We start from the raw sequence: 12845 nt of genomic DNA, 5'->3' as shown, positions 1-12845 counted from the left end.
GCTATGTTAATTATGTAGCTAGAGTCAAAGTATCTGAAATTGAATTTTGGCACCATCAACACAAAGGAAGGTTGATGGAAGCATACTCTTACTCCTTGCAGGAGCAGGATTACGGGTGCCAATGGGAGCACCTCTCAGTTCGAATTAGCTTGTTTTTACTAGACCTGCTAATTCAAACCCCAGAAGATCAACTGCAGCAGCTTCGATCTCTGTAGTGTAGACATGGCCTAAAGGGCCAAGTTCTTTTTTATGTAATTCCCAAGTAACTCCATTCTCACAGTTGCTCTGGAATAAAAGCAGAATTTGTCCCAATATCTGAATTTTCCATTAAGTACGTCTCTGATTTCATTCTGATATATAGCACTGCAATATCTGCTCACAAGTATCTTTTCAGTTTAGTGCTATACTGTGAGCAATTTTAGAGAAATGAAAATGAATATGATATAAAGACAACATAATTCAAAAACAGTCAGGGATGGTAATTTAAAATAAAAATTCTAACATATGTAACTGCAATTTTGTACCTATGGTACAATCAATAACTTGTGCAAGTGTAGAGAGTATATGAAAATATGACCTGAAAATATTTCAACTAATATCTTAATTAATGTAGTCATTAAATATTCACTGGTGCTTGTATTTTTCAAATAAAGAATAAACTTCATTCAGAATAGTTAAAAGAGCTTTCCTTTCAAGCAGTAACTCTGGAATAATCCTTTGTTTCTTTTATATGAAGCTCTATGTCTTTTGTTTCTATTTAAAAATGAGTCATTCAATTGTTTAATTAATCAAATGTGTTTTTGATTGATTAAGTATTTGCAGGCACATAAACAGCATCTAATGTAAATTTAATAATCTCTTATAATGCTGGCACACAGAACCACAAGCCATTACCTAAAAGGGCTTTAAATATGGAGGCAGCTGGATTTTTTTGAGCGTGGGGCTGTATGGATAGGCAATGCCTACAACTGGTAATATTGCAGGAACTAGTTGCCACTTCCTTGAAAGTGGCAGCATTATATTGCTATCTTACTAGCTAATCTCTGGACATTTGAATGCTTTTCTTCCATGTGCTTCCAAACTCTTTTTTGAATATTCACATTCCCAGCATCTGTTGTGCTCATTACAGTATTCCACTGAATGCATTAAAGGCCTCATTCAGGTCTCCTTTTTTGCATCCAGTAATATATATTGTATATTTCTGGTTTGTTTCTAATTTGATGATATTAGCATCTGTCAATATACTAGACTGTCAAATCTACATATTAAGCTCTGTTCCCTTATCATGTTTAAATATTAGGGTATATAGGAACACTGTTCTTGTTTTTTACATGACAAGTTAATAGCCTCTGACAAGCAATATGGAAACAAGCTCTAGTCTAGGGGACACACATCTTAGAAGAGTGAAATCAGAATAGAAACAAGAAATCTATACAATATATATTACAGGTTGCAAAAATGGAGTTCTGAATTAGGCCTTTAATGTATTAATTGGAATATTACAATGAGTATTAATATAAACCAGGAATATTCAAAAAAGAGTTTGGAAGTACATAAAGAGAAACATTCAAATATATAAAGACTAGCAAGTGAGGCAGCAAAATCATGCTGTCACTTCAAAAAGATGTGGCAATTGGCTCCTGCAATACTGCCTATTTGTGTAGTTCACACAAACACACACACTTGAACATGGTTTGCTTAAAAGCACACTTTTGTTAAACATCTCCATTTTAAGGCTGTGTTTTTAATAGCATTTTACATCTTGATTGCAGATGCTCATGGCTAAGCTCACATCCGTATTCAGACGAGCTGCTATTTCAGTGACTGATAAGCGTGTGCGAACAATGAATGAGATTTTAGTCTGCATTAAATTGATCAAAATGTATGCTTGGGAAAAATCTTTCGCAAAGACAATCAAAGGTATAGAAAGTTATTATTTTAAAGTAGTATATAAAATGGCAAATGTGCCTTTTTCTCTACAATATCAGTGACTTATAGAAACTTAACATGCTCTCAGTATTCTTAAAACCAAGCACTTACAGTGTCTAAGATGGATGTTCATGAACTCCTGTTCTGTGTTCTCCACTGATTAGAGCCAAGGGGTGCAGACTGAGGAAAAAATCTTGGTGGATGAGGATGAAGGGGTAAAGCACCTCTATGAGATGTATATCCTCTTTATAATGTCACCTTCCCATTCTCCTGCAGAATTCCATGCATTCTACCATCTGCAAGGAAGGGGAAGACAGTGTGAATATCCACAGTAAAAACTGTGGACAGTTAGTCAATTTAAAGCATCACTTAACTCTCTCAGCATGGTCTGTGCTCCATCTTATGGCTGAGGAGTGGGGAAATGAAAACACTTATCACATGGAAGGCCCGGGATCACAAGATTGGATGTTGAGATACTGCAGACTCCCTCCTTCCCCTACACTCCTACTTTTGTTTTTTGGCTTGACTCCTTGACAATCTATGCTACACCTTTCGGTTCCTGCCAACAAAGGGCCAGGTTCTCTGCTGTGTCTTTTAGAATGCAGGACAGAAGGTAGAGCCTCTGGGAAGGTGCCAAGATGACTTTATGCACCCTACATTCCTGGAAACCCAAGAAGCCCCCTGCAGAAGTTGGAGCAGTGTCTGCTGTAACATAAAGCAGCTTCCATACGCTTGCTAGTGGCCTGATCTGTAGCCCAAAATAGTCTGATCCACTCTGCATGTGCAATCAGACGTAGCCAAACTAGCCTGAATAACAAATGCAGTGAAGCTTAAGCAGCACAGCTGCAGTGCACCCCTGACTGCAGTGTACACATACTCTTAGCAATCCCCACCACTAAGGCTGGCAAGGGATTACATAAAACAGCTGATATTGTCCCCATGCTCAGGGTATTTTCTGGGACTATTTCTTCTACCCTTCTAAGGCCCCTTTTCACTTCCAGAGTGGGGGACACATCCAGTTGTCTTGGGAGGAGAATACACAGTCTCTGTGTTTTATAGAGTATGGGTATGTCTACACTACAGCACTAATTCGAACTAACTTAGTTCGAACTAACTTAATTCGAACCTGCTCCTGGGTGGCCAGGCTGGCAGCTATCCTGCCCTAGACGGCCACTTTCCTGTGCCTAGTGCGGAGGTCATGGATGAGGTCCACGATGGCTGCACTAGACCAGATGGGCGCCCGCCTCTTGCGGACCTGGGCTCCCAGGAGCCGCCAGCCTGGTCCCGGGAAGAGGTGGAGAGCTGGGTGGCAGTGGGTGGCTGACTCGAGCCATGCCAGGTGCAGGGTCTGCTGGCTGGGTGCTGGCAGGCTTGCACCTGGCACGGGCACCGTAGCCAGCCCGTGCCCCTTTAAGGGCTCTGGGGCTGGGAGGGTGGCAGAAGAGTTTCCCTGGTGGTGCCCAGAGTGGCCACCAGGGAAAGCTGTGGAGGGCTAGCCTCCCACTAGTTCAAATTAAGTGGCTACACAGCCCTTAATTTGAACTAGTTAATTCGAACTAGGCGTTAGTCCTGTAGAATGAGGTTTACCTAGTTCGAATTAAGCGCTCCGCTAGTTCGAATTAAGTTCGAACTAGCGGTTTGTATGTGTAGCGCCTATCAAAGTTAATTCGAACTAACATCTGTTAGTTCGAATTAACTTTGTAGTGTAGACATACCCTTACAGTGTTTTAGGGCTAATCTGTTCTCTTCTGTGTGGTTTTGCACAAGAAGGGACTGTATGGGCAACAACAGCTAAATATAGGCAAGAGCACCCAAGTGATGTAGGAACCTAAGTTTTGCTGACTCTCAGTGGGATCTAAGATCACCAAGCCAGATTTGTAAAGGCATTTAGATACCTAAAACACAGATAGAAAACTATTAGGATTTTCAAAAAGCATCTTATTCCCAGTGTTGTCAATGGGATTTAGGCACCACAGTGCTTTTGAAAATCTCATTAATCCAATATTTACCTTTTTATATCTAAATATCTTTAAAAACATGACCCCATCAGCCTAGAATCCACCAAAAGTCAGCACAATTTAGACCTCTGTATCCACTGTAGCACCCTCAAGAATTCCACTCATTTTCTTCTTGGTTGTTTATGTTCTTCAAATACTTGTAAAACCTTCTTACCGTCACTTCTTAGTCAAGCCATTCATATTCAGTCTCTTTCCTCATAAATTATTCACCCTAGCTTCCTAATAACTGTTGTTGATTTTCTCTGCACTCACTCCAGTTTGTCTACGAAAACCAGAAAATCTTGCCAGACAAATCTGATTACTGCTTTTGGCTGTACAAAATAAGGGCTCAGTCACAAAAGGTTGCTGTATGACCTCAACGCCCATCGTAAGTGGGAGTTGAAGAGCAGTTGGTACCTCTCAGGACTGGGCCCCTAATAAAGGAAGGTAGAAAATGCAATATGGAATTTAATAGGATGACTCATGAAATGTTGATCAAAAAATTGATTTGTACTGGCTTGGATGTGAACATATACCTAGATTGGAAACTGAAATGCCATAAGCAAAAATGGAATGATAAAACAGCATTAAGATGAGGTGCCAGGAAGATGTTAAGATGTTAAGATTGTCCTAGTTAATTTTTTCATTCATGATATGGAACTGGAGGAAAATAACACACTGATCAAAATGACTAACACTAAATCAGGAGGTGGTCACAACACAGTAGTAATACAGAGGTAATCTAAAAAATTAGCAATATGGCAGAAAATAACAAGAAAAAAAATCAGCTAAAAATGACCCAAACTTGGAAAGCAGTAATGTTAGGAGATCTATAGTGATAAAGGACAGCAAGGAAACAACATGATTGTGATTTGGCAATAAAAAGGGTAATACGATTAAAGAGTGCATATGGGTAGCATCTCTTCACAGGAAATAGTTTGTCCTTGCCTGCTCTGTGGGCACTTACCTGGATTGTAGCATCCTGTATTGCAATATTTTTCTTTCTCCAGGCATCCCTGCCTCACAGATCCCTTAGGGTACATGTACACTAGCCCCCTAGTTCGAACTAGGGAGGCTAATGAGGGCGACCGAAGTTACTAATGAAGCACGGGATTTAAATATCCCACACTTGATTAGCATAATCCCAGCCGGTCGCTCTTTTAGAAACTGACTAGCCCAAAGTAACTGCCCACGTCTATACGCAGCAGAGAAGCGGGATACTGAGATAAACCCCTTAGTTCAAATTAACTGTTAAACCTTAGTCCACAAGGAGTAACAGTTAATTCGAACTAAGGGGTTTATCTCAGAATCCCGCTTCTCTGGCGCATATAGACTAGGCAGTTACTTCGGGCTAGTCAGTTTCCAAAATGGCGACCGGCCGGGATTATGCTAATCAAGCACGGGGTATTTAAATCCCGTGCTTCATTAGCAACTTCAGTCACCCTCATTAGCTTCCCTAGTTCGAACTAGGGGGCTAGTGTAGACATACCCTTACTATGTAGAGCCTATGCCCGAATTTCCATTATTCTGTTCAGGGACTCAGACAGGGAAATCAGTAGAGTCCTGCAAATGCAAATATCTGCTTTATAGCCACAGGTAATTACATCCACGGATGTGGATATCCACTGCTCATTTCTGCAGATATGTATGCAGGTGTATTTTGTTTCCATGCCGGGCTCTTGAAATCAGAGCACTGGAGCTCAGTGGAGCTGTGTGTATGGTCACAAGAGGATGAGGGGAAGATAAGTGATGAGTGTCTGCATATGAGTGAGGCAAAATGGAAACTTATCGGGGGGAAATGGACAGAAGTAGCCAGGGTAGACTGAACAGGGAAATCCTAGACCAGAAGGAACTATTCCTAGAGATGGTCAAGAGAGGAACATTAAGGGGATCAGTCCTCCAGAAACAGTCTTAGAAGGCCAGCAATGAAGTGAGGTGTTGTTCTTATAAAAGGTTCCAGGCTCCTAACCTTTGAATGGGTGGTACAGAGAGAGATACATTGGAACACAAAAATAGAACATTGGACAAAGTGAGATGCAGAGAAGGGAACAAAGAAAACAGGCTTCCCATTGCCCAAGAAGATTCTTACTCTGAATGGGAGAGAAGCAGCCCTCTAAAGGCTTCTCATAAGGGAGAGTAGGCAAAGTAGCTCCCCCTCAAGGTTGCAAAAGGTAAGTGATGGGATACCTTTGCAAGGGAGTGGATGGATTCCAGACCAGTGAAAAGAGGGCCAGGTATATTGGGAGGAAAGAGTTACTGATGTGATGTACTTTGGTAAATTTCAGTGCAACTCACTGTGAGACGTATTTTTGTTTGTTTTCCCTTCCCTTTTCTGCGTTAAGTTTGCATTTTCACACAAACCCAAAATTCAAAGCAAAAACTGGGGTTCTGAACCAATACAAAAGCAAGCCCATTGTCCTGTTCATCACAACCCATGCTATCGTCAATGTAACCCTCACAAAGACTTCCTCCAGAATTTTGGAGTTAATGTGGAAATAAAGTATTTACACAAAAAATACTTTTAAAAGGTTTTGGAAGGTAAATATAGTAATGAAAAAGGAGCTGTTTAAAATCAATATGTTTAGCTGAATCTAAGTGCAAACATATGAGTTTATTTACTGATTACCCATCATTTAATGCTTTTAAAAGGGCTAAAATATACAGCCTTGGAAGGATTTGATTTTTATTGGGAAATGTTAATTTTATCTTACACTCACAAACCAACAAAAATATTTCTATCAATAATAACTGAAATTTATAGACAGGCAAAAAAAGAAAAATTCTCCTTCATTTAGGGATATTTATTTTTTGTATTATGATATATGATGTTGACTGTTCATGTTTCAGTGGTTAAAAAGCTTTAATTTTTTGAAGCACTGTCATTAATTACTGTTCAATAGCCCTCCCAATTTTCTGCAACAGTGAAAATTTAAATGTGATTAAAATTTTTTTTAAATGCTTAAAAATTAAAAAATACTTTTACACAACTATAACAAAAATTTAAATCAATTAAAAAATAAATAATCTCCTGGTCACTACTGAAGTTACAAAATAAAAATCAATTTATACAATGACTAAAAAAGCGTCTATGTGAGGCAGTCATACTGGCTTTTGCTTAATTCTAAGATTTTTTTCCTTAATAAGAAAAATAGAGGCAGTAACAATATTTAAATAGCACAATGGTGGTAACAAAAGCTATGAACTGTAGGGCCATAAATTTGTCTTTGGTGCATGCACTTCAATTGCTATCAATGTCTCCCAAATACAGGCTCAGTATATGGAAAGCCTTTGCTGTTTAGAATGGTCTCTTGAAAATGTTAGCTCTGTTTTAGCTTATTTTTTATGTTACACTATTTTACATTTTTTGTATTTCACAGGTATAAGAAATATGGAAAGGAAAATACTGGAAAAAGCAGGATATGTACAAAGTGTAAACTCTGCTCTGACACCTACTGTATCAACAATGGCGACTGTCATGACATTTGTTTTACACACTCTTTTAAAGCAAGAACTAACTGCATCAGTTGTATGATTATTTTTATATATTTATATATATCTATATATAAATATAAAATGCACATAGTATCTTCCACAAAATCCCTGTTCCCTTCTGGTACTGTATATCTTTGTAGAGAAGATCTGGCTCCTCTTAAATTTACTTACTTCTGGCTTGGATTTTTAGTGAATGGCAGTTCCAGAAATAACATAGATTTCCTGCACAGATTGTATATGGTTAGTAAACAAGGATAGCTTCTATTAAACTCTGCATGGTAAAGACGCAGTTAATAAATTAAAGTGGCTATTAATTAAGGAAGCTTTTAAAAGAAGTTATATAGTCTTTAAAATGCTTTAAAGCATCTTCTTAAATAGTAAGGACATGTCCACATTAGGAAATTATTTTAAAATAACTTATCATATATATAGTAGCCCAATGTTTGTGACTCTGTAACGCTGAAATGCTGGCTGTTCCCTCTGGGCGGTGCTGTTGCCTGACATGCTGGCTGTTCCCTCTGGGCGGCGCTGTTGCTGAAATGCTGGCTGTTCCCTCTGGGTGACCCGTGCTTCATGGGGAACGCGGGGCCCAAACGGCCGCTTGAGTCGCTTGCTCCCCCATGGCAGCCTGGCTGAGCGGTGCAGAAGTCAGCCGAGCACCACGGCAGGAGTGGAAGGGGGGCGGGGCTGTGACGTACATGGCCAAGTGGTGGGGCTTGGCCGTGTACGTTACCACCCCACCCCCATTCACCTCCCGCTGTGGTGCTCGGCTGACTTCTGCGCCGCTCAGCCGGGTTGCGGCGGGGGAGCAAGCGGCCATTTGGGCTCCCCCACGGCGGCCCAGCTGAGCGGTGCAGAAGTCAGCCAAGAGCCACTGTGGGAGGGAATGGGGGCGGGGCAGTGACGTACATGGTCAGGGGGTGGGGCCTGGCCGTGTACGTCACCGCCCCGCTCCGCCCCCCTTCGCGCCACCCTTTACCTGCTGCTGTGGGGCTTGGTTCACTTCTGCACCTCTCAGATGGGCCGCGGCACTGCGGGGGGAGCCCAAACAGCCACTTGCTCTGTTTGCTCACCCGTGGCGGCCCGGCTGAGCAGCACACAAGTCAGCTGAGCGCCACGGTAGGAGGTGAAGGGGGGCATGGTGCTGACGTGCGGCGTGACAGTGGCTCCAGGCCCCATCCCCTGGCCGCGAATGTCACCGCCCCGCTCCCCTTCGCCTCCCACCGTGGCTCTCAGCTGACTTCTGCACCGCTCAGCCGGGCTGCCGTGCGGGATCATGTGACACAAGCGAATATTGTGCTCCTCGCTCCCCATGCAGCATGGGGAGCACAGAGCCCAAACAGCTGTTTGGGCTCCGCAGTCCCCCGAGTGAGAGGCAGGAGGGGAAGGAGAAGAGAAAGAGAGAGACGGAGGGAGAGGCAGAAGAGCTGAGAGAGAGACCAGAGGCTCAGGAGAGAAGACCAACATGAAGGAGAGACCTGAAAATCCCATCTTATGACGGGCTAATTGGCTAGTTTTGAAATAATAATTCCCAAAATAACTATTTCAAAATAGCGTGTCCACACTACCAAGAAGCCTCGAAATTAGTCCGAGGTAGTCTCTCTTAATGTGAATGCAAAGTAATTACTTCCCAGTGCTTCCTGGGGCTCTAAGTCATGAGCCCCAGGAAGCACTGGGGAGTAATTACTTTGAATGACTCTAGGGAGTTATTTCAAAATAGCAGCAGTGGAGCATCCACACTACTGCTATTTCAAAATAACTATTTTGAAATAAGTGTCATTCCTCATGGAAAGCAGAAGTTATTATTTTGAAATAACCAGCCCACTGTTTTGAAATAATGAAACAGCAAAAAACATGAGATAAGATTCCATGTAATGCTGTTAAAAGAGACTATAGCTTCTGATATATTTTTTAGAGTTTTGCCATTAACTGAAATGGGTACATGATTTTATCCAATGAATCCATATGTTTTTCCTGCCCCTAACCTACCAGCATTTGAACACTTCCCAAATATTTAAAAATAGAAATAGTGTGGTCTCTTTCTTCCTCTCCAGCCTGTGAGGCGTTCAATACAGTTTAAGTGTTTACTGAGAAAACAGGGATACAGCTAAGCAGAAGGGATCAATATTCAGGGGGAAGGAGGTGTCTACACTTCAGGGTTTGAAATAAGCTACTCAAATTGAGCTATGTCAATTGCGTAGCGTATTTTGAATTAGCTTATTTTGAAATAGGGAGTGTCTACACAGCATTTACAGCCGGTCCCCGAGTTGTGAACGGTCGATTTATGACTGTACGCAGTTACGACCGAAGCTGTTGTAAATGGCAGACCCCGAGTTATGAACACGATCCATGCCTACGAACAGCTCAGTCGCATGTAACTCTATGGGGTCTGACTTATGAATGAACCGAGTTATGAGCAATTGCTTGGTCTGTAACTGGTTTGTAAGTCGGGAAAAGGGTGTATTTCAAAATAGAGCACTCTTCCTCCAACTTCCCTTATTTCTTGTACAATGAGGGTTACAGGAGTTGGATTAAGAAGTCCTCCAGTGTATATACAGCGTATATAGTGAATTTTGAAACACTATTTCAAAATAAGTGCCTGCTGTGTAGACATGGACAAAATTATTTTGCAATAGCGCTAGTTATTTCAAAATAATGTTGCAGTGTAGACATACCCTGCATACATTTCACTGTAAACCTGGGCTACATCTACACTGCACAGTTATTTTGGAACAAGCTGTTCTAGAATAGTTATTCTGAAATAGCTTATTTCGAAATAGCAGGGAAGCCTCAAAATTAGTCTGAGGCAGGCTTCCCTAATGTAGATATGCTATCTTGATTTAGAGCCCCAGGAAGAATAACTTAGAATGGCCCTGGTGAGGGGCTATTTTGAAATAGCCAAAGTGGAGCATCTACACACACCTTATTTTGAAAAAGCTATTTTGGAATAGGCATTATTCTTCATAGAATGAGGCTTACCGAAATCGGAATAGGCCGTCCGTTAATGCAAAATTATTTCGAAATAACGGAATTGCTGTATAGAGGCTAGCATAGTTATTTCAGATTAATGGCCGTTATCACGAAATAACTTTGTTGAGTAGACACACCCTTGGTGAGATTTGCTGTCATTCTGATGTCTGGTAGTGTGTTCCAATGTCTTGGTCTAGTTTCTGTAACATCTGATCTCCCATGCTGTTGATCGTTTTGTTGTTCCAGTGAGACATGAAAGTCAAGACCATAGAGGGGATTTCTCAAATAGGGCTAGTTCCATGGAAGGCTTTGAATGTCAGGTTAGAACTCTTAAACTAGATTTGTATTAATGGGGAGTTGGTGCAGAGTATTGCCCAAAGGTGACGTATTTCACAGCAAACTGTTTCGTAAAAAGATCTGCTGATGTCTTTTGAAACAATTCTTTATTCCAGGTATGTTGCTTGTATATTTTTATGCTTTGTGTGTGGGACTCCAAAGATTCCTCATGAGAAAACAAAGATGAATAGTTTGGATAGGAGGTTGATATTATATCAAAGTTCTTGCCCTTGTGGATGTTGAAATCTCCTGAGATGAGTTTTGTGAACTTTATCCTGTATTAGCTCCTCTGGGAAGCCTGGGGTACATGTAAAGTTTGAGCAGGGGCTGCAACTGTGACTAGTTCCTCACTGTCCACTAGAACTGGTTGAAAATTTTCCAGAAGAACACTGTTCTATTGGAAAATGCTGATTCGACAAAATTCAAACATTATGTAGGAAAAAGCTGACTCTGCCTAAGTCCACCTGCCTAGTTTCCTGCGGTGCGGACTCTCCCAGTACCTAAACTCCCCAGGCAGTTGTTTCCTGAGCCTGTCCAGCTCCTTTAATAACTTTTGGAATTAAGCAAGGAACAAGCAAAAACAGTAGCATCTTTTTATTTTTCATGAAGCTGCGTAAGCAGATAATGCACAAACTGCAAAAAGTGGATGTACTACCAATTTTTAAAACACATTGCAGACTAGAGGCTTCAATTACAAATCAGAAGTCTTGTTCATGTCTTGTGAAAATACTGGGTTCATTTATTAGGAATGAAATTAGAGATGTCAATTATACGTAAACAGGGGAGCTGGCAGACTCGCTGGCCCCTGAGCAAGGGATGGGGCCTTCTACGCATTCACAGAAGGGGTGGGGCTTCAGGCAGAAGAGGCCAGGGCAGCCAACCCTAAGTGCTGTCCAGACCACGATGCATTCCTCACCCCAGTTCCAAGGCCCTTTGGAACTGTTGGGCCCTGGAACAGTTGCCCTCTTTGCCCCCCTGTCAGCAGGCCTGTATATGAACAGGATTTAGGCACTTGCCAACATGGGTTGATTAAGAATAAGCCTGACTGATTTCTTTAAAGAACTGACAAGGCATACTGAGGAATGCAGTGTATAAGAGTGACTTGGATTTCCATGAATCCTTTTATAAGGTATCCCACAGGCAGCTTCTAGACATTGCAAACATAGCAAGATGGACTGAAAATTGGTTTGCAGAAAGAGTTCAGAGATTAGTTAACAGGCCAAATTCCTTCCTTGCCTAGCTTCACTGAAATCAGTGATAGAAGAGCAAGGAAGAATCCTCATAAAGTCATATTCCTGAAAGTTCAGTAATAGGGCCAATGCTATTTTGCATATTTGTAATGACTTGAAAAATGGAAGCAGCTGCATTTTCTTTAGCCAGTCACAGTACAATTCTGAAAATGAACACCACACAAATAAAAGCCACATAGATAATTTTTTCCCTACCTTTAAAATATAATACATAAATACATTTAGCATTTTCATGAAAAATAATGGTCAGTACTAAAACAGTAAAAACCTTTCTCCCTTTTCTTTTACAGGCATTTACCGTGATTTCCATGTTTAATGTAATGAAATTTTCAATTGCTATCTTGCCTTTCTCAGTGAAAGCAGCAGCAGAAGCTAAAGTTTCCCTTAAAAGACTGAAGGTAAAACATTATTTTAAAATATTTGGATAATTTTCTAGATAAGTACAAACAAATGCTAATCTGTACAGAGATAGTATTCCTGGAATTCCTGATTAACTCCCTGTATGTCCACAACTTATTCCAAATTAGCTTTACCATCTTTCAAAGTGGATAAAACTGAACTGGAATAAGAATCTTCTTTAAAAAGAGCAGCTACATAGGAAGTTAATCAGAGATAGCTCTTCTGTTTTAAATTCACACCCTACTTTAATCTGAATTAATTTCTCAGTACAGAAATCCCTTAAGAACATAAGAACGGCCATACAGGGTCAGACCAATGGTTCATCTAGCCCAGTATCTTGTCTGCCAACAGTGGCCTATGCCAGATACCCCAGTGTGAGGGAATACAACAAGTAATCCTCACGTGATTCTTCCCTCGTCACCCATTTCCAGACAAAGATCCCTTAATATAAATTATAATTGTACTTGTTCAG

The 12845-nt window shown here is 41.0% G+C and overlaps 1 protein-coding gene across 6 annotated transcripts in view; it reads left to right on the top strand.

Moving 5' to 3' along the window:
• Positions 1-12845, top strand: part of ABCC12 (ATP binding cassette subfamily C member 12) — a 92570-nt gene that overhangs the window by 25233 nt on the left and 54492 nt on the right. For 5 of the 6 annotated variants that reach the window (XR_012906711.1, XM_075940213.1, XM_075940214.1 and 2 more), the window contains 3 exons: positions 1773-1920; positions 7304-7452; positions 12265-12372. Coding sequence is in view for 5 of the 6 variants with exons in the window: in XM_075940213.1 (XP_075796328.1) it covers positions 1773-1920; positions 7304-7452; positions 12265-12372 (405 nt within the window). In the remaining variant the exon portion in view is untranslated. The remainder of the gene's footprint in view (positions 1-1772; positions 1921-7303; positions 7453-12264; positions 12373-12845) is intronic. The other variant, XM_075940217.1, reaches the window with a different exon arrangement.

This window comes from Pelodiscus sinensis, chromosome 12, assembly GCF_049634645.1.
Source record: "Pelodiscus sinensis isolate JC-2024 chromosome 12, ASM4963464v1, whole genome shotgun sequence".
Lineage (NCBI taxonomy): Eukaryota > Metazoa > Chordata > Testudines > Trionychidae > Pelodiscus > Pelodiscus sinensis.
Note: the sequence above shows the minus strand (reverse complement) of the source record. Positions and strands in the feature narration are given on the sequence as shown.